The sequence below is a fragment of the Necator americanus genome, chromosome X, assembly GCF_031761385.1.
Source record: "Necator americanus strain Aroian chromosome X, whole genome shotgun sequence".
NCBI lineage: Eukaryota > Metazoa > Nematoda > Chromadorea > Rhabditida > Ancylostomatidae > Necator > Necator americanus.
Window position 1 is genome coordinate 20,526,377 of NC_087376.1, and position 24,928 is coordinate 20,551,304.

The 24,928-nt window shown below is 42.6% G+C and overlaps 5 protein-coding genes across 7 annotated transcripts in view; 4 read left to right on the forward strand and 1 right to left on the reverse strand.

Moving 5' to 3' along the window:
- Window positions 1-8,665, reverse strand: part of RB195_024429 (uncharacterized protein) — a gene marked incomplete at both ends in the record, with an annotated part of 30,112 nt that extends 21,447 nt beyond the window's left edge. For both annotated transcript variants that reach the window (XM_064212199.1, XM_064212200.1), the window contains 3 exons: window positions 5,149-5,274; window positions 5,372-5,472; window positions 8,608-8,665. In XM_064212199.1, coding sequence (XP_064068080.1) covers window positions 5,149-5,274; window positions 5,372-5,472; window positions 8,608-8,665 — 285 coding nt within the window. The remainder of the gene's footprint in view (window positions 1-5,148; window positions 5,275-5,371; window positions 5,473-8,607) is intronic.
- Window positions 8,666-14,322: 5,657 nt separating this feature from the next.
- RB195_024430 (uncharacterized protein) lies at window positions 14,323-14,805 on the forward strand (the record flags this gene model as incomplete). The annotated part of the gene is made up of 1 exon (XM_064212201.1): window positions 14,323-14,805. The coding sequence occupies one exon, from the start codon at window positions 14,323-14,325 to the stop codon at window positions 14,803-14,805; it is 483 nt and encodes a 160-aa protein (XP_064068082.1).
- Window positions 14,806-15,095: 290 nt separating this feature from the next.
- Window positions 15,096-15,503, forward strand: RB195_024431 (uncharacterized protein; the record flags this gene model as incomplete). The annotated part of the gene is made up of 1 exon (XM_064212202.1): window positions 15,096-15,503. The coding sequence occupies one exon, from the start codon at window positions 15,096-15,098 to the stop codon at window positions 15,501-15,503; it is 408 nt and encodes a 135-aa protein (XP_064068083.1).
- Window positions 15,504-16,142: 639 nt separating this feature from the next.
- Window positions 16,143-17,138, forward strand: RB195_024432 (uncharacterized protein; the record flags this gene model as incomplete). 2 transcript variants are annotated; one of them, XM_064212204.1, is made up of 3 exons in its annotated part: window positions 16,143-16,260; window positions 16,363-16,754; window positions 16,848-17,138. In XM_064212204.1, 3 exons carry the CDS (start codon window positions 16,143-16,145, stop codon window positions 17,136-17,138), a joined length of 801 nt encoding a protein of 266 aa, XP_064068084.1. The 2 variants fall into 2 exon arrangements, with proteins under 2 accessions (XP_064068084.1, XP_064068085.1); XM_064212203.1 differs by lacking the exon at window positions 16,848-17,138 and having other exon boundaries at window positions 16,363-16,787.
- A 519-nt stretch (window positions 17,139-17,657) lies between these two features.
- RB195_024433 (uncharacterized protein) overlaps window positions 17,658-24,928 on the forward strand; it is a gene marked incomplete at both ends in the record, with an annotated part of 113,276 nt that continues 106,005 nt past the window's right edge. The window contains 4 exons of the mRNA XM_064212205.1: window positions 17,658-17,792; window positions 17,841-17,921; window positions 18,615-18,754; window positions 23,076-23,224. Coding sequence (XP_064068086.1) covers window positions 17,658-17,792; window positions 17,841-17,921; window positions 18,615-18,754; window positions 23,076-23,224 — 505 coding nt within the window. The remainder of the gene's footprint in view (window positions 17,793-17,840; window positions 17,922-18,614; window positions 18,755-23,075; window positions 23,225-24,928) is intronic.

Sequence of the window (24,928 nt, forward strand, 5' to 3'; positions counted from 1 at the left end):
ATGACACACCCTAGTTCTCTCGTAAATTGTAGTATGAAGAACCGACACCAGTTAAAGGCAGCATACCACAAATCCAACGCTCCCCTCTCCTTTGCGCCGCCTCCGCCCTGCGATTCGTCGGAAACCAATTCGGATTGCTCCGATATTTAGTAAGAGACGCTTCGCGTGCAAGGGTGCAATAGAAGGCATCGTACAAAACAGCATTCAGTGGCCGGTTGCTTGCAGTGATACAGGGAGAGATGAGTTTGATCCACCCCGGTCCCCATAATCTACGACCCCGTACACGGATACTCCACCTGAAATCCGTACCACCCCAAATTCGTTGTATGCTGCCTTTAATAGAACTGTGAGCCAGATTTTACTTAAACTACCATCACAATTTGTCGAACACGCACCATTTCCTTGAATGATTACGTAACGCGAGAGTTAAGGGTAACCGCGTGATAGATTCCTTCAATGTGACCTCACTCTATACGAATGTGAAAAATAGTGAGGCATTACAAGGTCTATGTGAGATGATAGACTTACATAGTAACAACATAGAAACATGATCTTAGCAAATCTCGCATAATGGCCCTAATCAAGGAATGCCTTAATTGTAACATTTTCACGTGGTCTGGAAAAAAAATCGCACAATTAAGAAGGTTAGCAATGGGTCAAAGATTAGCACCAGTACTGACAATCTGCTTCATGAGTATAATTGAAGAAGCTGTCGCCCACACCGATAATGTCTTGCAGATACATTGACTGTTGCATCATAACATCAACACAGTCCGAAGTGGACGAGCGTTTCCGAAACAACTCACGCTCTGCCTACGAAAAAGAAAAATCGACAAGAAAGACTCTGGAGACGTTTTGAGCACTTGAAAGAAACGCTTGAATGAATGATAGAAATGCTTGTCGATAACGAATGAATTTTTTTTTCCAATTGTACCGCTCTGTGACTTATAACTTCCTGATAGTGCATGTGCAAATGAAATCCGTATGAGGCCGCGTGTACAAGTCTGATTGCTACCTGCTCGTGGTGGCCCTGCTCTAACTAAGCGCAATCAGGCGGTTGAGTGTACAAATTGGGGACGTACGAGCTATATAACATGCACTATTATATGGCAAAAGATTCCCATAATTACAAAAAGGTGGTTCAGCACTTCGCCGAGGTCGTCTTCTCAGCGCGCTTCGCACCGATTGAGTACCGCGAGAGTTCCTCCGTTCACTTGACTACATAGATCAACGAATAACCTTGTGTCGAAGCTGGCTGCAGCCTATGGACTACGTTTACGCCTGGATAAATGCAAGCAGGTGAGATTCTCCTCGGAGATTACAAACGGAAATTAGGATGGACGGACAACGGATCGTACTCGGATGAGTTCTATTGCCTGGAGTGTATGCTGAAGAACAACGGCAGCTACGGGAAAGATATTCAGCAGAGATGTGCTAAGGTCTGTTCTGCATTCAACTCCTTGATAAAGTGTTTGTGGTCGACCCCTATCGCCAACTAATTCAAGCTGCGAGTCTAAATTTTCGCCCCATTTTTCGCCCGTAATTCGCCTCATCATGATGTACGCATAGGAGACTTGGGTAGCACCATCTGCGGTGGTGGAGAGGCTTGATTGCGCAGTAAGGAAGCTGCTTAGACGGCTGCTTGGTTATTTCTGGTCAAGGGTATGCCACAATAAAAATCTTTACGCAGAAATCGATGCGCTGCACCGGCGACACGTGGAAGATATCAAAATCTTGCACCGCCATCGAAAGTGGCCACAGAAAATCGTCTTCACTTTTTTGATCATACGTTAATTAGGCGAGCAGTTTGCCTTGTTCAACGAGTTCTAAATAGTTTGCTGGGTTCAAAATGAGAGAATCAATTTGACAGAAAAAGTGAGTTTTGGACTGAGGTGGTGAAAGAGGACCTGAAGACACTAGGCGTGGATAGGCAGTTCACGCGAAAGTAAGGTTTCGCAGGGCATGGAATATCGACGAATGGATAGGTTCTGTGCAAGCTCTCGCAGAAGATCGAGAAGGTTAGGCAGAGCCATGTTTAGAGACATACCTCTCTGGAGATGCGCATAATCGCGTCAGGCGATGACATCAGTCCGCCATTTAAGTCAAGTAAGTCAGGATCAAATCATCTATATCGTCCCTGGTGTCGCTGGTGCACTGAACAGTTACAAATGCATGCTACCAGCTGCAGCACATCCCCTGGAACACTATGTAAGAGTATTTTCAATATATATGGCTTTCGTTTTCAATACCTTGAACGATTATCGAGACACTAACCCAGGATAGTGTTGCAGTTGACGGAATAAACATAGAATTGTTCCAACCACCTTTTATTTACGCCTATGAAGACGCCGAGAAAGCCGAAATGTCAGACAAATAAAGACTTCGTCAAAAAAAAAAACCTCGTAGGCACAGTATTGGAAAACACGGACAAAAGTATGCCAAAGTTTCAGTACACGAGAACGTTTGAACTGCTGATCAGGCGACTGTTAGGCTCCTTTTGGCTGATATGTGCCATAACGAAGAACATTACGCAGCATTCACGCGAAAAGATATCAAAATCTTCCCCGGCCTTATGTAGTAGTCACAAAAAACCGTCATCGCTTTTTTAGCCAATAAAATAATAAGGAGATTGGCTGGTCGTCCTGTCCCAGTTGTCCTAAGGATTCGCATGTCCTATTCTCACAATCAAACTGGAAAAGGCCTCCTGGTCGTGGAAGGAAGTTTTGGACAGATGTGGTGAAAGATCTGCGATCATTTAACGTTGACAAGCAGTTCAATAGAGACGTAACGCAAACTATGGAGCAGCGACAAATTGATCCTTCCCATGCGAGCTCTAGTTGAAGACAGAACAGGATCGGACATGTTCAAAGACGACACCCTTGCGAGAGTGCGGATATAATTATTAGCTCGTAATATCCGGTCGCCGTTTAAAACAAGTAAGTCAATCAGTTGCATGTCTATACCAAAGAAAAATACCTTTGCAAAGTCACGTTCTCAATGTTTGGAAATTTGAAGAGTTTGTTGTTTAGACGCATTGATTTGGAAATTTGCTTAGTTTCTGTGCCAAGAATAAGGAGTACAGAAATAGTAGACTCTGTAGTCGGGTGAAAACGACATGGAACCACCGCCTGTGATGGAGATGGGACCATCGCGGGCTGCAACGAAGAGTTGTGCTAGCAAATGTCCCTTTTAATCCCGCACCATTTCGAATGGAGCAGATTACTGCAAAATTGACACTTTTACTATCGAAAATTCCCAAGCATGCTTAATCATATCTATATTCGAAAAGGACAGCTGCAGATATCAATATTATTGGATGGTACAGTTTCTGAAACCCGAGCAGAGTGCTGAATGGCTTAGGATCAAAGTTGACAACATAAGCAAAAAATAAATTGAAAAAGGATACCAGTAAGAAATAGTTAATTTAAAAGAAAAAAACCAATAAAGGCCACCAATAATGTTCCACTAGACTTTACCATGGGAAGTTTTTTTTTCATTTTCTCTTCGAAGAACATATCAAAAGGCACAAACATTACATTTTCATCAGAAAGTATTATTACCGTAGCTGATTCTCTAGATTCTGTCCCAAATGTAGACATTTTCATGATGTTCTGTTTTTGAATTGCTTATGATGTTCTTGTTTACTGATATGTCGAGATAGTTTCTATTCACAGTTCAAGTAGAAAAGTTCGCGAGCTTTTGAACCTCCATCTGAATACGAAATAAAATTACGAAATAAACTACTATCAATCACTTATGACTTCGTGGCTGATTAAGTGCCATTCTGAACGTCCGGCTAAAGCCGGGCTTGAGACTTCTTCTGGAGTTCGCTTCACTTCTCTTCAATTAAGAACACAAATGGAAAGCAGGAGCACTTCCCGCAAATTTCTACCGAAGAACTGGAACAGGTTTTTTTGAAGAAGCTTACTTCGCTCTTTTTTTAAAGAAACATACGCACTGTTTAAGGCTTCTTTTAATCATTTTCCTATAAATGTCTGAATATTCTACATTCAGAGGATACTCATGGCTGATTTTACACCTATATTCCTTTCAAACTGCAGCAATTCGAAAACATATTTCGAAGTATTAGACAACGTTTTCCTCTTTCTACTCAGCAATTAACGCAGAATGCAAACGTGAAGTCACATGAACACCATCATCATTCTGATAAAGATAAGAGTGGTACATCAATTCATGTTGTTTGCTAACTACTATTTGAAGAGCTGTCTGCATGCATGCACCCATTGTTTGAAGAAAGGAGCCAGTAAACATGGTGAGGGTTACCACAAGCGGGTACGGAGGCGTACGTGAGGGTGCATACAGTTGTAACGGCCACAAAGCGATTCACAAATTCTCATTTACTTCAAAACAAAACCGCTTGAAATTATAAAGCAATGCTGGTGCCAGTAGTCCCGCTGAGTTCGATTCCGACGATCGCCAAATTCCTCTTAGCGGTTTCTGGCGCCAACGCACTAATCCGACGCCGTGGGACACGTCCCACTTCATTTCATACCTTTTTGGCACTAAAACACCATTTCGACGCCGTTTGAACCGTCTGAATGATTTCTGGAATATCATGACTGACGCACACGTGACGCAATAAGACCCTCATTATTTATTATGATAACAGTTTATAAATTTAAAATTTATACATAATTAGTAGCTATTAGAAATAATATGCTTAAGTACTATAACCCCCAACTTTGCCAACAGGTCAACATCTAAGCTCAACACACTTTCTTAATTGGATTGAACCACATGAATTAGTAGCCATATTTTTCAATAAGGCTGCAGCGGATAAGTACAATATTCAAGTACAATGAAGGATTTACGACCGAATGCGGAAAATGCCGTGATTCTAAGTTGCTTTTATGGATAAAAAACAATCTCCTTCCGATTTTAGAGAATCTAATTATTATTGCTCCTGTTGTTAAAATATGGACGGCTTTTAACTATGTCCTCCATTTCGTAACTTCATCAAATTGAGTCACACCGTTTAAGAAGCTTGGAGCACAACCAGTAAACCAAAGAACATGGTCGCAGTCAGGACTCATCAGTCTTGCATGTAAATTAACTCAACAAACAAAGGTGTCTCCAAAGGAGTGATAGTTCACACAGAGACCTTTGGCTTACAAGTAAAGGGCTTACCAAATCTGTTAGATGAACGTCACAGTGTTTACCATAGGGAATGGAGAGTTTGTAGTTCTGCTGTCCTCTATCATTTTTCAGCGATGTTCCGCAAGGAACAAGCGTTTTGTGACCGTAAACATACACCTGAACATAAAAATGGACAGACTTGAGAAAAAGCAAAGAAAATATGTCTTTGGACGGGTCATAGCTTTAAACATGCGCGCTATTACCACAAACTCACGACCGGCTGTGCCCTTGAATCACTCATCCAACGCGCAATATCTGGATCAGATTTATTCAGCATCACTGTCAAACTTTCTGATGAGCAAGCAACTTCTTCAACTGAAATTAGGAGTCGTTTAAAGGCGGCATGCCACGATTTTGACTTGTGCGGAATCCACAACGAAACCGTAGACATCGGAAAGTAGATTGCGGAACCCAGCGTGGCTCCGCTCATCTTTCCTCATCTTTCCCTAGTTGACGTAAAAAACGGCGTCTTCTACGCCAATAAGTAGGCTGCTGAGGGGACCAGAGCGTGTACATAGGGGTGCTTTCTTACGCACCTCGTAGGAATAAGGCGGTTCCCAGCAGTTTCTTACGAGCTTTAAACATGCGATTCTTGATCAGGATAAGATGAGCCGAACCACACAAAGTTCCGCAGTCTACTATCCGAACTCTACGCCTTCCGCCGTGGTTCAGAACCACGTAAAAAGTATTATCAGAAAGGAAGTAGATAGAGCTGATTCTCGGATACAATGGTTTGTACAGATGTATAGTCGGTTCAAAACTACCAGAAACTCGATATAGTTACATAAGCAGCCACGCACGAAGCGCACCGATTGATCTGTTGCGAACAAGTCGGGCAGCAGCGATGAGTGGTGCTAGTGAAGGTCCTCTTTCGATCACATCGCCACACTTAGAGTCAACTGTGATGATGGGACACGGCTATCTCGAACACCCCAATCCCTCACCCCCCTCCCTTCTTTTTCATCTTCTCCAACGTTGCCACGACAATTCTCAGTTGTTACCAATTCAACATATTGAAAATTTCGTGTGTTTCAAAGAAGAAAAATCGGAAATAAGCCGAGAAACAAATGGTAAATGTGAAAGCCGGTAGCTGACAAGCGAGCTAACAAGCTGTAGTAGAAGAAGCAAATTTCTGAAATGCTTTTGAAATATTGGTATTCAAATATTTTTATTTTTATTCTAAAATCTATGAAACATGTTTAAACACTGATTAAAGCACATGACACGACAAGGAGACGCGAAGAGTCAGATGCATAGGTCGAACTAAAGAATAACAATGAAAAAAAAAAACTAACAAATTAACATTTTGTTCCGACAGAGTGAAATGGGACTACGCAGGTTCGACATCCCGCCGACTCAAGTTTTTGCAAAAGAGATGAAAAATTAAAACCACTACTAAATGGCGAAGAATTTATACGTAGTTTTCAGCAGTTGAAAAGAGGATTAAATGGAATTTGATGACCAAAAAGATGGAGAAAATGGCATTTTCCCCATCTTCCTCTCACCAAAAAATTGAAAAAGCCACGACGGCCTGAAATCATGTGATGCGAACTCTGATAGTGAATATCCTCGGCTACAACATATCGAAAGGCGATCCGCATAGCATTAAATTGTTGTGAGTTATGAGTCCTTGTTCAAGACCGTACACCTTCTGAAGCGTGAACCAAAATCAGGGATTTTGGAAGTTTTCTCATTGCAGAGAAGCGGAGCTGTAATAATTCACTCACATATTCGTATAGAGGGACTTAAGAAACCCTCAAATGCAGAATTTCTTTTTTTTTCGGGCTGTCCGGCTTCCTCAAATTTTAGATGGCAGAAATCCAAGAAATCGAAAATTCTAAATCTTGGCTCATCCAAATTCCAACAAAAACTAGAAAGTCTCCAAAACAACGCAAATATTTTGTAGTGCAAAACTTCTTCTATAAAAGGCCCTGCAATGCATTTCTCTAGGTCCTCTTATCACAATGTTATTCGCGATCTCCCAGACCTAACTATGTGCACAGAATCTGAGCTTTTTTGGTCATTGAATTCCAATAAATCCACTTTTAAACTGCTGAACACTACGTGTAATCAAATTCTTCTTTTTTTTTTAGAAGTGGTCTCAAGTTTCTAACTCTTTTGCAAAAATTTGACTCAGCGGGCTGCCGTACCTGCGGGGTTTCATTGCCACATTGTCAACACATTGTGCATTGCCAAAACGAAATGTTGATGCCTCCGTGTTATGATCCTACCCCTAGAACTTAATATAATATTTTGTAATATGCGTAATTATTTAACATTATTTAGTGTAATATCTTGGAGTGTATGAAATTATTTAATTGTGCGTAATATTTTGTCTTGGTTATCATGCTATCCTCCATCCACTACTGCCCACCACACTCCCTTACGATCCCCTTCATTTGCAACCCCTTCCCTTAAGGGCATCACCCCACGAATCTGGGATGATATGGATTTCCTGTGGTTAAATGCCATACGGAGTCGCATTTTGCAGAAACGGGTGGGATAACGCTCATTTCTTCCTAATTGCCGTAAAAAAAACGGCCCAGAAGATGCAGAGTGTGCACAAGGTTTGCGCGCTCCAATAGAACTTCGAGCGTTCCGTACTTGCCGTAGAAAACAGCGCCACAGAACGCTCGATGTTCTACAAAAGCGCGCTAGCCGCGTCTTCCGGGCCGTTTCTTGCGGCAATTAGGAAGAAATGAGCGTTATCTCACTCGTTTCTGCAATCAACGACCCGTATAGTCCTTAGCCATCGGAAATTCATACTACCCCAGATTCGTGAAGTGATGCCTTTAACGACCTCCAGTGGGAAAATCCCATCACACGCTTGGCCTTCGCCACACTCAGTAGCACCGCTCCGTGTGCAGCCGCTTCCGTAACGGCACCTAACTCCAAGTCGTTTTTTGCTGATTGTATCTCGTGCGTGAAAACGCTCGAATAACATTGAGAAACTGTATAACCTTCATATGTTTTCGTATCAAAATAGAAGGGTCAATTTTTATTTTATTCTGAAGTGGTGTAAAGGTACGAAGGTACGAAATGTTTCAAAACACAGCGATACAACAAGTTACATTCCTTAGGTAGGAATCTGCTCCAGAAATTCTCTAAAGAAGCCTAAAACGAAACTTTTAGGACATTCTCTGGCTTTCAACAAAGGCATGCAACCTTTCTACTACAATATGAAAATGCGAGGTGTGCAGAAGACCCTTCTAGACACAGTAAATACAGTATTTAGTTTCCTTCACCTAATTTACACTAATCAAACCAACTAAATAAATCCCAAACTTTGGAACAGCCGTCCTGGTAATGCACTGTGCATACCAATTTGTAACTCCGCTATGAGCTACAAGTAGCCAAAAGTTCTTTCATCTATGAACCTGATAATGGATATAAGTTTGTATTCATACATATGCCCCAAGAGTAAAGTCGAATAGATCCGCGGAAACTCACCAAAACCATCCATAAAAACTTCAGTGATCACGTTCAGCAACGCCAACCAAAGTAGCATAATCTCTGAAGATGCATAAATAACAAAACAAAGCTCGTTCGCGTGAAATCTGGTTACAGAACGGTACTCCGTACAAACAATTGCGTATAATTAGGTCACGCATGACGACAGCCTTTGTTACAAAAGGACAGGCAAGCAGAAACATAAGCATGGAGGATCAAAGAAGAAAGGATAGTGCGAGGAAGAAAATTGAAAGAAAGAGATTCAGTCACTTACTCAGCTAATTCTTACGCGATACTGTTTGAAAGTTACTGATAACCCGTTAATATCACTGATAGTCACTTCAACCGCCAGTATAAATAAATACATGGTCTAGAATCGTTTCAGGTTTGAACGTATATACAGCCCATACAATGCCTTGGGGGCAAGGTGATGTACGAAGCCGGTGTTTTTATCCTCCAAGACAAGTTTGGTACCAATTTATCAACACTGGGGGGATGAAAACATAATTTAGCTCTAGGACGGTTTTGAATCATCTCCGTAGCCGAAACTCTGCACATTGACATCCGACAGAGAAGCAACTCTTCCATAAGAAACTTCGTTTTTGATGCTAATAAGAACTCTTGGCGGCGAATTTGTTTCTCTTGCAGATATTATCGCGATCATCTATACAACGAAAGAGAAGTTGGAATTCTGAGAAGTAACTATTGCTTCGGTTCAATATCTCTGCTGATGGCATTCCCAAAACGTACGTTTTTAAAGTTGCTACCGAATGACTACTATTTAGCTAAGTATGCGGTTGTCAAAGTATTTCCACTTATCAGATTAATAACTCATACTCGTATGTCAACGTTTGCGCAAAAAGATTTAGTTAACAATAAAAAGATTTCTTAGTTCTCCCACAGATACCCATCCTTTTTCCTCAGTGTTGCTATTACAAAACGTCTCGTTTCATTCTGCATGATACAAACTGGAGAACAAGCATTATGTTTGAATTGATTTGTCCATTACTTACAGGATAACTATTCAGAGTTCAATTTCTTTGAAAGTCTACGCAAGATCACTTCATAAGTCCCTGTGCACGTCTACAAATCTGTTAAGACCTAAATATGTACAATAAAAGCACAACATTGTTTACATACATATTGTTGTGCTCTAAACTAGTTAATTGCACGTAGGAGACTTTATAGTGAAAAAGTGGAAATTATTGAAAAAAACGTTATAAAACTCAAAAGGAAAAGCCAACGACCAATGGTGATATTTCTGTGAGAAAGAGGACTTATGTAAAAAAAATACACTGTATATGTTAAAAAATCTCAGACTATAGGAATATTGGGAACCTTACCTACAACTAAAACCTAAACCTGTAAGCAACAACAGCACTAATGAGTTAGAAGAATTAAGAGTATTAGTTGTGCAAACTTAAAATGGTCTTCGGTGTGGGAAAGTCAATTGGTAAAAAAATCTATTGGAACCGTATGCATGAGTTTTACTTCTAAGAGATACCAAGAAAAAAGTATTTGACACGTCGGATAAGTGAGAAATTTCTGCAGATTTGTCTAATTGTTTGGTGGATGTAATTGTGATCTAATAAAATTTCCTGAGAAGTGTATTGTAATATTTCCTCTACTATATAATATATAATAATATAATATCTTTACACGAGCACACTTTCCAATGTGAGGTTCTATTATACAAAAACTATTTAAGAAAATAGTATTTGACGCGTAAATGAGAATGTTATGATGAAGATTGATGAGAGTGTTCCACAAAATACGTGTATTGGGTTACCCACAAATTAATGACTACAAAATCAATCATTCTTCATCTCAGAGAGCTTTAGGGGTGACTGTAGAGAATGAAGAATAAATGACTGTGATGGCCTAGCGTGCACACCTGTCGCTGTGTTCAACGAGGCAACAGGTGGATCGTTAAGCCACAACGCTTTTTCATCTTCAGAGAAAAGAGCTTTTGCTTCTATACCTACGTAACATTCGCCCCATGTGTCTGATTGCTCAGTAGGCAAAAGTCTTGAATATGGTCGGCCCCACCCGGATGAACACAGTAAGAAGATATGTTAATCTTTAGATTTTGACTTGCACATAAGCTTATACGTTAAAACGATTTCAGACGAGAGCTTTCTTTGCTCTCTGAACCTTATTCAGCTTTTTCTTCTCATACAGCAAAAACGGTTGGAGCATTGGAGAACATGACCTCCTGACAAACTCCTTACAAGCATCACCCCACGAATCTGAAGTGGTACGGTTTTCCGGTGGAGTATTCGTATACGGGTCCTAGATTATGGGGAAGAGGTGATGGAAGATACGGCTTCGAGCGTTCCGGGCACTATTTTCTACAAGGAATTCGATTGGAGCGCGCAAGCCTCGTGCGGCGCCGCATCTTCCGGGCCGTTTTTTACGGCAATCAGGCAATTTTTTCCATTTTTTGGGGCTCACTAGTCATTTTGTCGGACTGCTTTCGCAGCTGTCGTGCAGCCCGATTGCTCTGAATACTTCTGTAGTTTCCACTTCTTAGACACATGGGGCGAATGTCACTTCTTAGATTTGTGAATTACGCAGAAACAACTTAACGTTAGTGGAAAGTTCCCAACCTCGCAAGTTCTCCTCAACGCTGGTTGATCATTAAGAGTTCGCCAGAATTTCTTCTCCCAAAGACGCGACGTTTACTACGAGAACTTCAAAAATACATGTAAAGATGATGATGATGAATGATGATGAAAGATGTAAAGAACAGAAGAAAAAAGGAACACGATACGCGAGGACACCACTGAGCACTTAACTATTACTTATCATGAAAAGTATTTATTAAATGCCATAGTAACTAAGCTTGTTAAAATTAGACCGTTTGGACTTAGAAGAATGTTCTATAGAACTGAAAGTTCTGCTTCTCCCACCTCTACGAAAACTAGCTTCAATTAAGAGGACGCCTTATTCAGTTTTGCCGCTAGATTAACTCATCAACTATCAGTTTTTACAAGAACTGACACACTTTTGATAGCATGGCCTGCTCATTTTCGCTGCGTGATAAAACTATGCTGCTTTTAAATGAGTATTATGCCTCTTCAGTGATTTCGATAAGCACGATGTGCTAGTGCATACAACGGCAACTTGCTTTGATATCCAAAAACTTTGTGTAGCGTTACGGGCCAAATAATTACAGGGCCACAAAGAAACTAAATCAGTGACGCCTATTTACACGATCCTGATGTGACCATCGCGAGGGACCAATCTTCCACAAGAGCCGCCATGCAGCAATTATACAGCGGCCATGCTGTAGTGCACAGTCACGTGACTACTACTACCTTCTCCGCTGCTCAAATAATGTCGCACGTCTCACTACGGCAATTTTAGCAGAAGTCCCGTCAAAGAACATCAGCGAAACCACCAAAACAATACCTATCCTTTATAGTATGCGTTTGCCTACGAGAGGAAGGGTGCAGCGGCAAACGCCCTCTCACATCTATGTCAGCATTATAAGAGCGGCATCAAGTACACCTAGTTGAGACATCGAGATTGAAACATATAATTACTATCAGATTCAGTGGAGTGGCTACCAGTGGTTCAGATAGAATCGATCACCGTTGCAAAGGAAAAAGCAGTCAGCAGCACGAGTACAACAAGTGTTCTCACACCCTCGATTGTCTCTTCGCTATAGAAAATTACCTATCTTTAAGTGTAAAATGCGTTCCATAGTCCTAAGTATCCGCAATAATCCGCCATATTTCTTGTACTGTCAACGTTCTTGAGCACTGACAATATTCTTTCTTCGACTTTCGCATTATTATTCAATTTGTGGTGCACAAATATATTTCCTATCAATTTGGTGACATCTACAATACTGATTTCGCAACACGAGAGATCATAATTCGTTGCCTGAATATGTTGGGTCACCGTCTAACTTCAGTGCCAAGTGAATTCACAAATGAATTCACAAACACCATGACATTAATTGTTCGGCTGTTCCTCCAACTAACGCACCTCTTTCGCATAAGTGGCCATAGAAGAAAAAGAACGCGCGGACTGCTAGGAGAAACCACAAAAATTCACTAATGCCAGTGAGAGGCATTAGCGGGTGAAGGTTAGGAAAGTAATCAGACCCTTACATACGAGACAATCACTAGAAAACTGGTCAAGGACCACAATGGTTTTCCTTTCTTTCACATTTCAACAGCAGATAAATGTGTTTTCCAATGCAAATGTCCCAATTCTTGGCCAGAAAACTGGATTTATGTTCATGCACCTTTGCAACTATATAAAATGCCAGTCTGAACGTCCGGCTAAAGCCGGATTTCAGACATTCTGTGGTGATCTTTTCGATCGCCATCACTGATCAATGAAAATTAACAGTAGTGGCATTTTGTGCAAAATTAGAACTGTGCTTTTCTAACAATGCTTCTTCTTTCTTTTTTTTATAGACGTAGGCGAAAGATTCCATAGTTTCCTTCTTTTTCGCGTCATTTCTACATTTGAAGAGCATCCAAACTTCAGTTCCAAACACTCCTTTGGTATCAACATAATATAGACACAATCTGAAAGCATTACCCTCATTACTCTAAGTACGGGTCTTCTTCCTGCTTTCCCCCAACAGTTATCACAGAATGATGACTTAACATGAAATGTCGTGAACGACATCACCATACTGATAAAGATAACGTTCCACGTTGGACCATGTATACTGTTGGCTGCTATTTAAGCAGCCGGTTTCATTCGTGTTTCCACTTTCTGAGGAAGGCATGTTACCAAACTGAGGCAAACGTGCAAGGAAATAGAGAAACAGAGGAGCAGTAGAGGTGAAAACCAACGCGCTCAGTGGCCACAGCTATGAAATGGCTGCAACGCTCCATTTGCCTTTAGCGACATGCACACGAACTTATTGCCCACCATTTCGATCCCGCTGGTCCCGTCGCAACCAATTTCATAGCTGGATTTTAGTTATCTTTTAGTTTTTAGGTAGCTAGGTAGCTAGCTATAAAAGCTTTATGGCTTCTATAGCTCGAATTTCGTGACTGACATAGAAACTTGACAGAATAAGCCCGTTATTAAATTTCATGATCATGATTATCTACGACGAATCTAATAGAACTGGGCTCGAATTTACCCAGATATTCCAAAAAAAAAAAAAATGGGCGGGTGTAGTGTAGCAGTTAGAGGTTCCATTTCCTGCACGATCGATCGGAGGTTCGAATCCGCCCTAGTGCTCGCCAAGCCTTTCATCCTTCCAGGGTCGATAAATTGGTACCAGTCTTGTTTGGGAGGATGAAAACACTGACTTGACACATCGGCTAGCCACCGCAAGTCACTGTATAGGCCAGATACACGTTCGTAAACCTCAAACGATTCTGAATTGAAGTGAACGTGGAGGCGCATCCCAAGCGGATTGATTAACGCTAGAAACTTTATCCTTTAAACTATGTGGGAAAGTTGCTTCTTGAGAATTGATGGATTTTTGATCTTTCAGTTGGGATGCGGAAATTGAAGACTCAATTTTAAAGAAGATGAAAGTTCTGAAAGAACGCCCTCATTTACCAGTCTTCATGATAATACGAAGTCTGTTCTTTCTAGGATTCTAATAATGTTTAAAGTTGACTCTAGAAAGGTCAAAGAAAAGGTGAGCAAGATAACGCGAGTGGGCATCGATCAGCGAATAGGTGAAATGTCGCATTCTTCGAACGATCAAATCCACCGCACGTCAACGTCATGGATTCGCGAAAGAGTCGAAATCGTGAGCCGCCGTCACCTTGTTTTCAGTGCGGACCCAATCACTGGTCTAGAGACTGCACATTCGTGAAGAAGAGATGCCACGAGTGGAGCCGCTCTGGACACAAGCGAGGATTCTGCAAAAATTTCCCGGAGAAGAAGAAGCGGAATCCGCAACGGAAGTGGAAATCTGCCGACATCGTCACTATCGCTTCGACTCATGCTGACGTCGCTGTAAACCGCTTCTACCGTAGAGTAAAAATTGATGAGAAGACAGTACGCATGCGTCTTGATAGTGAAGCAGACGTAATATTGCTGGGCACAGCAGACTGGACCGCCATAGGTCGACCGAAGCTGCAACCATTCCGTCTGACACTGAAGTCTGATCTGCGTATCAGCTACAACGGACGGATCAACGTTCGGGGATGCTACGAATGCAAGTTTGATGGTCATCGAGGATATGGTACTTGCCAATGTAGCTGATACGCCGTCGCTGATGCTGACGCTGATGTCGCGGATTCATACGCTCAGCACCTTGAATTCGCAGCGCACCTGAGGAAGAAGTTTCCAGCAGTCTTCGCGCCTGGACTGGGATGTTGTACCAAGTCAAAGGTTAAACTCGCTCTGAAGCCTAACTCCAAGCCTGTTTTTCTGAAGGCTCGCCCGGTGCCCTATGCTGCTATGTTAAGGATTTCAATCGAAATCGATCGACTTGTGTTTATACACGTGCTGGAGCCGACGACGATGGGTGCTGCCCATTCTGAGTGATCAGAATGGGCAGCATCCATCGTCGTCGTTCAGAAGAAAATGGATCGATCCGCCTCTGCACAGACTACTCAACCGGACTGAACGATGCACTAGAACAAAACCAGCATCCTCTTCCAACCCCTGAGGACACCTTCGCGAAACTCAGCGGAGGACGCTACTTTTCACAACTCGACTTAGCCGAAGCATATTTTCAATTGGAAGTGAACGACGTCTCAAAGCAGCTACTCACTATCAACACGCACCGTGGACTGTATCGCTTTAACCGACTACCATTTGGAGTGAAACCAACTCCTTGTATATTCCAAAAATGTATGGATGCTCTTATCGCTGGAACAGACGGAGCTTCCGCCTACCTTGTCGACATATTGGTCACTGGCAGAACCATCGGCGAACACAATGCTCGACTAGACTAGATCTAAGCGGATACAAGACTACGAACTCATTCGACTCGACAAATGTGTTTTCCTGCAGACGGAGATCACCTATCTTTTGTTCGTCGTCAACGCACAAGGACGATCCAGAAAAGATCAAAGCTATCCAGAAGATACTGGCTCCGAAGGACGTCAGTCAACTCCCTCTTTTCTGGGACTCATCAATTTCTACGGAAACTTCGCCAGGGTTCTCCACACGCACTCCTTTAGACACTCCTACGAAGAAGGATTTTGTCTACTACCGCATGTCTGCACACCGGAGTGCCAGTCTTTCTTCGACAAGATTAAGGCAATCCTAAGCTCGGATCTCTTTTTTGACCCACTTCGACCCAAGTCTCCCGATCACCGTTGCCACTGATGCTTCAAATTACAGGAGGAACCCTCTCTGTCACCGCTGCGAAAAGATCGTTTATCACGCAAGCCGTTGCTTGACACAACCACAGAAGAACCACAGCGAGATTGAAAAGGAAGCTCTTATTTTCGCCGTGCAGAAATTCCATCGTTTCATCCATGGACGACGCTTTCACGCTGACGACTGACCACAAACCACTTTTGGCAACCTTCGGAAGCAAAAAAGAAATTCCAGTCTACGGTGCCAACCGTCTTCAGGTATGAGCCACGATGCTGCTCAACTACAACTTCACTATCGAGTACATCAACACAAAGGATTTCGGCCAAGTGGACGCTCTTTCACGTCTCGCCACAATCATCGATACCGGAGGACTACGCAATCGCCTCAGTAGATGCTGATGTCACTTCTGAAATCTCAGAAAACTGTCGTCATCTTCCAGTATCCACCGAATCCATTAGGAGTGCTATGCAAGCCGATAGTCTTATCTAGCTTGTGATCGACTATATGAAGCCCGGAAACTGGCCCAAATTCAACCGCCATTCTCCTCTGTGGCACTACTACAACAGCAGAAAGCAGTGATTCCAAATTCACTTCGACATCGTGTTCTTTCAACACTACACAAAGCTCATCCAGGCCAAACGAGGGTGAAAATGCTTGCAAGAAGCTTTGTCTATTGGCCTACGATGGATTCCGACATCGAAATACTCGTCAAGACCTGTCGAAGATGTGCATTCGTGGCAAAGGATTCGATCAAAGCTGAACTACAGTCATGGCGGAAACCACACCAGCCGTGGACTCGAGTTCATGCTGATTTCGCCGGACCGATGGAAGGACTATACTATCCACTTATCGTGGACGCCTACCCCAAGTGGCCGGAAATCGTCCAGATCTCTTCAATGTGTCATTGTCATTGATCTCTTCAACGGGCACTATCCAAGCAATGAAGTGAATCTTTACCAAGTTCGGAAATCCAGAGACGCTCGTCACGGACAACGAAAAGCAGTTCACGTCGTCTCAGTTTATTCTGCAGTTGCCGAGGAATCATGCACATTCGCACGCCGCCGTTCCATCCACTAAGCAATGAACAAGCAGAAAGTTTTGTGGACACCTTCAAAAGAGGACTTGGTAAGCTGAAGGGGGAGGAACCAACAGTAAGCGCACTACAGACGTTTCTGATGGCATATCGCTCCACTCTCTGTCCGTCTGCACCTGACCAGCGTTCAACTGCCGAAGCCTTCCTGGACGCCGACTGCGAACGGAGCTGAATTTAATGTTACCTTCTAGAAATCTCACAAACAGTACACGAGATGTCAAAATGGAATCTCAATTAAATCGTCGAAATGGAGCACGACGCCGCAGCTTTGAGATCAACGACGCGATTTTTGCCAGGAATTATCGAGGACAGAAACCTATTTGGACTCCAGGTTTCATCAAACGCCGTGTTGGAAACACAACCTACACTGTTCGCTGTAGAAACGAAGTATGGAATCGGCACGTAAACCAGTTGCGATCCAGGATTGGCACAACTGCGACTAACACTTTCTTGGATGTGTTCGACCACTACTACTCGATTCCGCGAGCAAGGACGATGATGTAACGCCGACTGCCGACTCGTCTCAAAGATCGCAACGCCTTCGATGACCCCGCCGCCTACTACAGGAAGACCCACGAAGAACTCGATACGAGATTACTTGAAAAGGGAGGTGTTGTAGGATGGGAATTTTACTGTGTTATTCGTGTAGAGTAAACCCGCGTTGGATACATTGTATCATCCTGTTGTTTTTATGTCCACATCTGTACTCTTCGCCGGGTTCGACTTCAATAAAGCTACTCATCTTCGGCTGTGCCGACATCCACAAGAGAGAGGCGTGTTGGAGTTCACTATACAGCGAACGGCAGTTCAGTGTTGCGAGACGGATGTTTGTCGCCAAAGATTCCATGTTCCCCTCACGCGTTTCACCTTTCAGGGTGTGGACTTTGGCATGGTGTGGACGACAGCACCTTTTTGCAATGTATGGGAAGCTTTTGTAACAGTACCGGTTATAGAGGTAGTACATTCTCAATGCGTATATACAAGTGTCTCATTGCGTTTACTGAAAGCAGGGCCACCACTTGCAGGTCATAATCAAACTTGTCTACGCGACCCCCACACAGTGACTGAGCGAGTTATTCCCACACACATAAACACTGACACAATACACACGCCATACACACACCACACATGCACTCACACAGATACACACACTCACAGACAACATACAGACAACATATGCACACCATACACACATTCACACACTCACACACCATACACACATCATATACACACACACCTAATACACACCATACACACACCATGCGCACATACACCATACACATAAGCATAAAAACGGTGCAGTTGCATGAGCAGTTGCGATCGAACCGGTGCGGGGGAGCATAGCGGTTAAAACCTAAGGGGACCCTTGCTGCCACCCTCCCTCGTTGTGGTTGACGATGGTAATATTTCGATTCCAACCGCTGTGAGCACTGCGCCGCTTCGAACGCAGCTGCTTAATTGTTCCGTGTTTCATTTCGTTTGGAGCCGACTAAACATTCTCGTTTTTGAAGGTAGCATACTACAAATTTGATGTGGTAGGAGAATAAAGGGGAAAAGCTAGTGATGGAGTTGTAGATTGCGGGATGCGGATAGATTGCAGATGATTGAGAGTGTTAAGTGGTGTGCTTTTGCGACGACGTGAGTTAAGGCGCCGCCGTTATGTACACCTTGCATACAAGTGCGAGCGATCGAAGATCAGCTTACTCAAGTGAGACAAATGAAAAGTCTACTGAGTGGACTAGATGCATCTTCCTCTCATATTTCACGCGAGGATTTCTCCTGCTTCTGGTAGGTCGCAAATTTGAGGTTACCTCACATCACAAAATTCCACTGAATGTGTCTAATTCTCCAAAACAATTTAGTAGCTCGAGAATTATATCCTAGCCGGTGATGCAGCATTTCATTAGCGATAGGTGAGCAGAGTCAGCTATTCAGGTAGCAGCGAAGATGAATCTCTTAAGGATTCGCACCATCGCTAATTGTTCTGCATGACCCGGGAATGGTCGAACATCAGTCGGGACCCTCTTTATACGCTTCCGTAATCATCATCATTTTATATAATAACGAGCTTATTGTGTCACGTGTGTGTTTGTGCGTGTAACGAAATTCCAGAACGCGGTGAAACTTGTCGAACGACGTTAGATAGGTGTGCTGGCGCCGGAAAGCGATAAAATGAACCGAGACGGGTCCTACGTCGAATTGGACCGCAACCGCCAATAACACTTATAATCAAGTGAGACGGGTCCCACAACGTCCAATTCATACGCCAGCGCTACAAAGCGCTAGAATGGGGTTGAACAGGTCCTCTCAGGTCATCGAATTGGTTTACCAGCGCCAGAAAACCACCAAATAGTTTAGACGGATCCCACAGCCCTGCGGAGCAGTAGTACCGCGCAAAACCTTCAAGCGAATTTGTGAAGAAGCAAACAAAATGATGTGATCATGAAAGCTGCTGTTGCGTTTCTCCCCCATGTACTGTTCCGCCTGTCTATTCCCCTGCACGTTTGCCTTATCACGTTGGTAACATCCTTTCTTCAGACATAGGAAACATGATTGAAACCGGCTGCTTAAATAGTAGCTAACAGTTTACATGATCTGACGTGGAACTTTATCTTTTCAGTACGATGATGACGTTAATGTCATTTCATGTCAGCGCATTATTCTGCCCCAGTTGTTGTAAAGAGAAGAAGATCCTATGCTTCGAATTATGTTTCCAAATTGTCACGGTAACGAAGGAATATATGTAGGTGTAAAATCAAGTCTGAATATTCTCCAAACGTAGTACAGACGCCTTTAAGAAGAGAACCGTGAAGTCATCACTTCAATTCATGACCATTTCGTGAATGCTTAAACTTCTAAAACGAAAAAATGAAAGAAGCGTAGTTAGTAAAAATACAATTTTTATTTCTTGGAAAATGCCTCTACATTTAATTGATCAGTGAAGGTGGAAGCTTGCCCCAGCTTAGCGTTAGCCGGTCAATCAGACTTGTTAGGAATATAAAGGAGCCATAATATAATGGCCAGGCAAGCAGCTTCACATTCACCTCTACGTTTTGTGTATGTACAAACCGATAGAGTCCATGGCGCAGAGAGTACTTTACTAGATGTAAAACACGGGTTCTTCAATTGATATCAAACCATCCGTCATGAGCGGTATATCCTAGTTTGGAGTCATGAGTGTGCTACATGTTTTATTTTAATAGGTTTGTAAAATGCTTTCGCTATAGCGAACGACGGGTGCAACGACTGAACATAATCTGATGTTTCTGAAATATAAAATTAAATAGAATCTCCTCCAAGCACTGGTAGCGGCGCATGTTAGGAAAAATAGTGGAAAGACGAATGAAAAAGCTTCAGTCGTGTTGGGGAATGGCTATTGATGTGCTCAGTATCAAAAAACGTAACCTATTCGAAACATTTAAACATATACATATATGCTCCTAAAAGATGTAGTAAAAGAGGATAAGCTTATAACTCGAATCCGTTTCAATTAACGAATCAATAAGTTTCAACGACTTTTGAAGTAAATATCGAGTCAAAGATAACATGAAGCTCGGACAGTTGCATAAACAGCTAAGCTCGAAGCGGTGCGGTGGAGGGCGGCGGTGGGAATCGAGATGGGACCCCGGAGAGCTGCAGAGATGAGTGGCGGCAGCGAGGATCCTTACATGATCCCAACCGCTACACTCGACCGCCCCGCTTTGAGCGCAGCTGCTACACAACTGTCACTGCTTCATGTCGTTTTGACCTAACTATATCATCATGCCGATGATAGTAACTTATCGTGATCTCACTGCAACTCAAGTAGTTATGGGCGTGGCCCACTTATAGTAGCTCTTGCGTGATATGTGTTAGATATACTTCGCCTTCGTTGGTACTGTGCGGTCGTCTGTAGCAATAAAGATTTACTTAACAATCTATTATTCACTGGAACGATACGGGCCGAGACCCCAGAATCTCCGCACTCCACACAAACTGGATGTTCCTTTACTTGAACGAAAACATATTCTCACGCAATTATGTCCATGTAATGAAAATAATTCCGTATATAAATTAAATTAAATGTATAAAAATCTTCGCAAACTCTCTACTACGCTACGTAGTTCAAATTTAATCCAAAGAAGACTATTTTGAGGATATCTGCTCTCTTGTTTTTTTTTTCAGTGGAAAGCAGCTCATTTGACAACTTCGGTGACCACAAATGAAATAAAGGGAAACATTTAGTTTAGCGCGTTTCTTCTTGTATAAACACATCAAATCCCTCTTCAAACCCTCATTGAGAGTAGTAGATCACTACATAGATGATGAATTTGTGATAACCGGAATCTTGTAAATAACTTTTGCGTGTTGAATTGCCCAGAGACTGGAACACAAATTTAAAAAAAAAATTAAAGTGGCGAAGTATGCAGTAATGAATGTTCAAACACCTTCGGTGACCACAAATGAAATAACCACAAATGAATGACCACAAATGAAACGTCCGCTCACGCTACTTCATCAGCTGATCCACTCATAGGATTGTCAACAAAGCAAAAAAAAATTCAAAACTTTTTTTTATTAGGAGAGAGATGGAAACACAACCCAACAGAAAGCCTTTATTGTGTTTTAGTGGCTTGCTTAATGAGCAGATGCATGCTTTCATTGAACGTTTGAGTGTTTGGACGGTAACGCAGACATATGACCACCAAGTAGCACATTCAAACTTTCTTTTAACTTGCAGTGCCGGGAATTCATATACAGACCGGAGCAACAAATGCATCATAAGCTACTTGTGTCACCAAGAAACGACAAGATCGAGCTGAGAGTGGGACTCATCCACGGAAATGAATCTTTTTCAATTGTAACATAGTGCTTCCCTTCCTTGTGCTATCGAAATGATGAAATTGTGAGTGTATCATTGTTAAGCAGGGCTCATTTTTGGCCAGCTGATCCGTTGATTACCGTGGCTATAATCTTGTGAGTTGCCGTGACCACAGTAATAATCTCATATCTCTGCGTTATCAAGTTCATGAATTGGTGTGACTGGCGGGAAAAAGCAGTGGCTATCTGTGGGAAAGGAGATTTCTGCTGCGAAACCTGTATGAACATACAAGGACGCAGTAAAGAGAGCCATTCACGCGGAAGAGTTTGATTGTGAGGATTGCGGAAGAACATTCTTCTCATACAGTGGATTCAAGAAACAGGAAGGGATGTAAACATGCGGATAAATGAAATTTGCTGTGATTAACGTAGTTACCCAAGATAATTTCAATTTACTTTTAGAATGTTCACGGAGTCGCTGCTACAACATCACGAGCAAGCGTAGCAGATTCTCGCACAAGACATTCCGTCTAGTGTCCGGGTTGCGACCAAACATTCTGCAGCAACTCAAACTTAGCAAAACACTGTGAGGAGAAGCACAAAGACGGATATTCGGACTTCTCCATCATGGAAAGAACATTCGATTCTTGGACAAACTTTGAAATACGTGTCAAGTGTCGTCGCACAAGAGATTGCTAGTTGTCTCGGGTGCATCTACAATTTTCTATTCACTTTAGAAGTGGTTGGGTTCGAAGGAACGCGAAACGTCTCCTAAGCTTATAAGGCGAGGACACGCTAGCAGAATCCAGAAACAGTAAAGACGATATTTACACCTAGAGGATATGGAAAATAGATCGACTCGCAGGAAGTGAAGCAGCGATACGAAAGCACTAGGCGTGTACATAAGCATTGCTCTTGCTTCGCAAATGTAGTCTTGGTCAGGTATGAAATAATGTCAAAAGATTTGAAGCCCTCTTTCGCAGGTTAGAGTCCGTGGTGACAACGTAGTTGAAGTCACGGCGTGGTTTGGGCACATAGGGCACAACATCAGCTACGCATCCTTCCTACTTTAGAGTGAAAGCGAGTCAACGACTAAGCTGATGTAGTACCAAGCATTCCACCGCAAACGGTATGGCTGCAACAATATCCACATTATATCAATTTCCAGCCATTGGTAACACTTCAGATAGCTTCAAAGTTGAGATCGACAAGATGGATAGCGGAAAAGAATGCACAACAGCAAACCTGGATTTAATAAAATCAAACGACAAAGGATGTGAAATTAACGAGGATTTCTGACATTTCCTAGGAATATTACCTCACGTCATGGACTGGTGAATGGTGGGACCTGCGAGGATGACCGCGCTTCGTTAATGTCTTTGATCCAGGATAGAGACAATATTGTAGCCGTGAAGTTAATTGAAACAGATGACTTGAGCGGAGATGGTTTCCTGCTTGGTTTGTTAACCTTTCATGTATGTGTATGGGAAAGTACAATGTCTCAAAGATGCGTTGATGAAATCCAAAGATGCATCGGTGTCTTTTTTGTTCAATGCGCTCAAATGGAGATCGAATCTGAGTCTGATTTGGACTACAATCGCGAAAGAATCAGAAAACCTTCGGAATGTGGCCTCTAGAAGTCGCAGTGGAGTTGTGCACGAAGTGACTATCAACGATTCGCTTTGTAACTGTAGTGAAGAGGTAAGCTTCAGCCAATGAGAACACGAATAGTGTTTGTTTAAGTACATATTAACTCAAGATTAACTCTCACGAACGTTGTGGCGTCTGCGCATATCAGACACAGTGCAGTTGTCCTGACGGGTGTCATGTCAGGACAACTGCATTGTGTTTGATATGTGTCATGTGTTGAGCAGTGTTACCATCACTTCTCTTCTTAAGTAGTCGTATGTTGCGACCCCTACGGAATCGCTTGGATGCCTGTGAAATTTCGACGTCATCTTCGTCAAATGCGGTAACACCGTCTCGATCCCCGCTACACGTTGCAAAAATGCTCCTGATGTCGGATCTTATAATTTTGTAAACGATGAAAGTGTAGCTCTAGAGGACGTTAGAAGGCAGGATGATCGCAGAGAGGCTCTCCATACAACTAAAAGTGTGTTGGACTTTGCTGTTCTCTTTCCACTATCTTCTTCGAAATAAAGTTTTGGATGGAAGCGCTACTCTCTGAGGTTGCGGGAGAGTTGTCTAAAGTAGATTGGATCGAAATACTGAATAGAGGGAATGACGATGTAAATGCTGTAGTACGAACGCTCTTTGGTAGAAGGTTCGTTATGCAAACGACTGGGGCAGGACCAAAACCTCCCTGTATACAAACACAGTATAAAACAGCAAGTGCAGAAATGCTACAGTATGGCGGACTTCGCCTGCCCTATTTATTTCGACACACTTCAGAGATTGACTAGAAAAGCGGAGAGAAAATGGAATGGAAAGAAATTCATAGATGAGATATTGATCTGAAAGAAGAGGCGTGAAATATCCTGCAAACGGATAGAAAACTCCTCCAGACTTGTTTTTTTTTCTGTGGTAGAAGAAATCCAAATGCGAGCAATCACGATGAAGTGTTTTGGGTAAGCCGTTCAAACGAAAAAAAGGACGAAGGGTAAAGTGGATCGCGCCACCAAGTTCACTTCAATTCAGTATCGTTTGAGGTTTACGAACGTGTAACTGGCATATACAATGGTTTGCAGGGCTAGCTAATGTGTCAAGGCGGCGTTCTTATCCTCGTAGACAAGTCTGGTAGCAGCTTATCGACCCCACAGCAATGAAATTTTTGGTGAGCAATAAGGCGGATTCGAACCTCCGGTCGGTCGTGCAGGCAGCGGAACTTGCAACCGACTGCGCTACACCCGCCCTTGTTCAAACGATAGTTTGCAAAGCCTGGTCGCACACTGCCTGCTATTCTCGGGAAAGTAGATAGTGTTCCGTTTGCAAAAATGGTCATTGGCGGCTTGAAGAAGTCTAGTGTAAGAATAATATACGTTTAGTTGCTTTATGTGTGTTATTAGAGTTTAATATAGCTATAGTCCCTCGACTTGGCTTCCTGTTTGTTGTTACATAAAATAATTTGTACGGATATTTATTCCACCTAGTGTACATGTTGATAGCTTTTCATAACATCATTACGGTGTAACATATACTTAT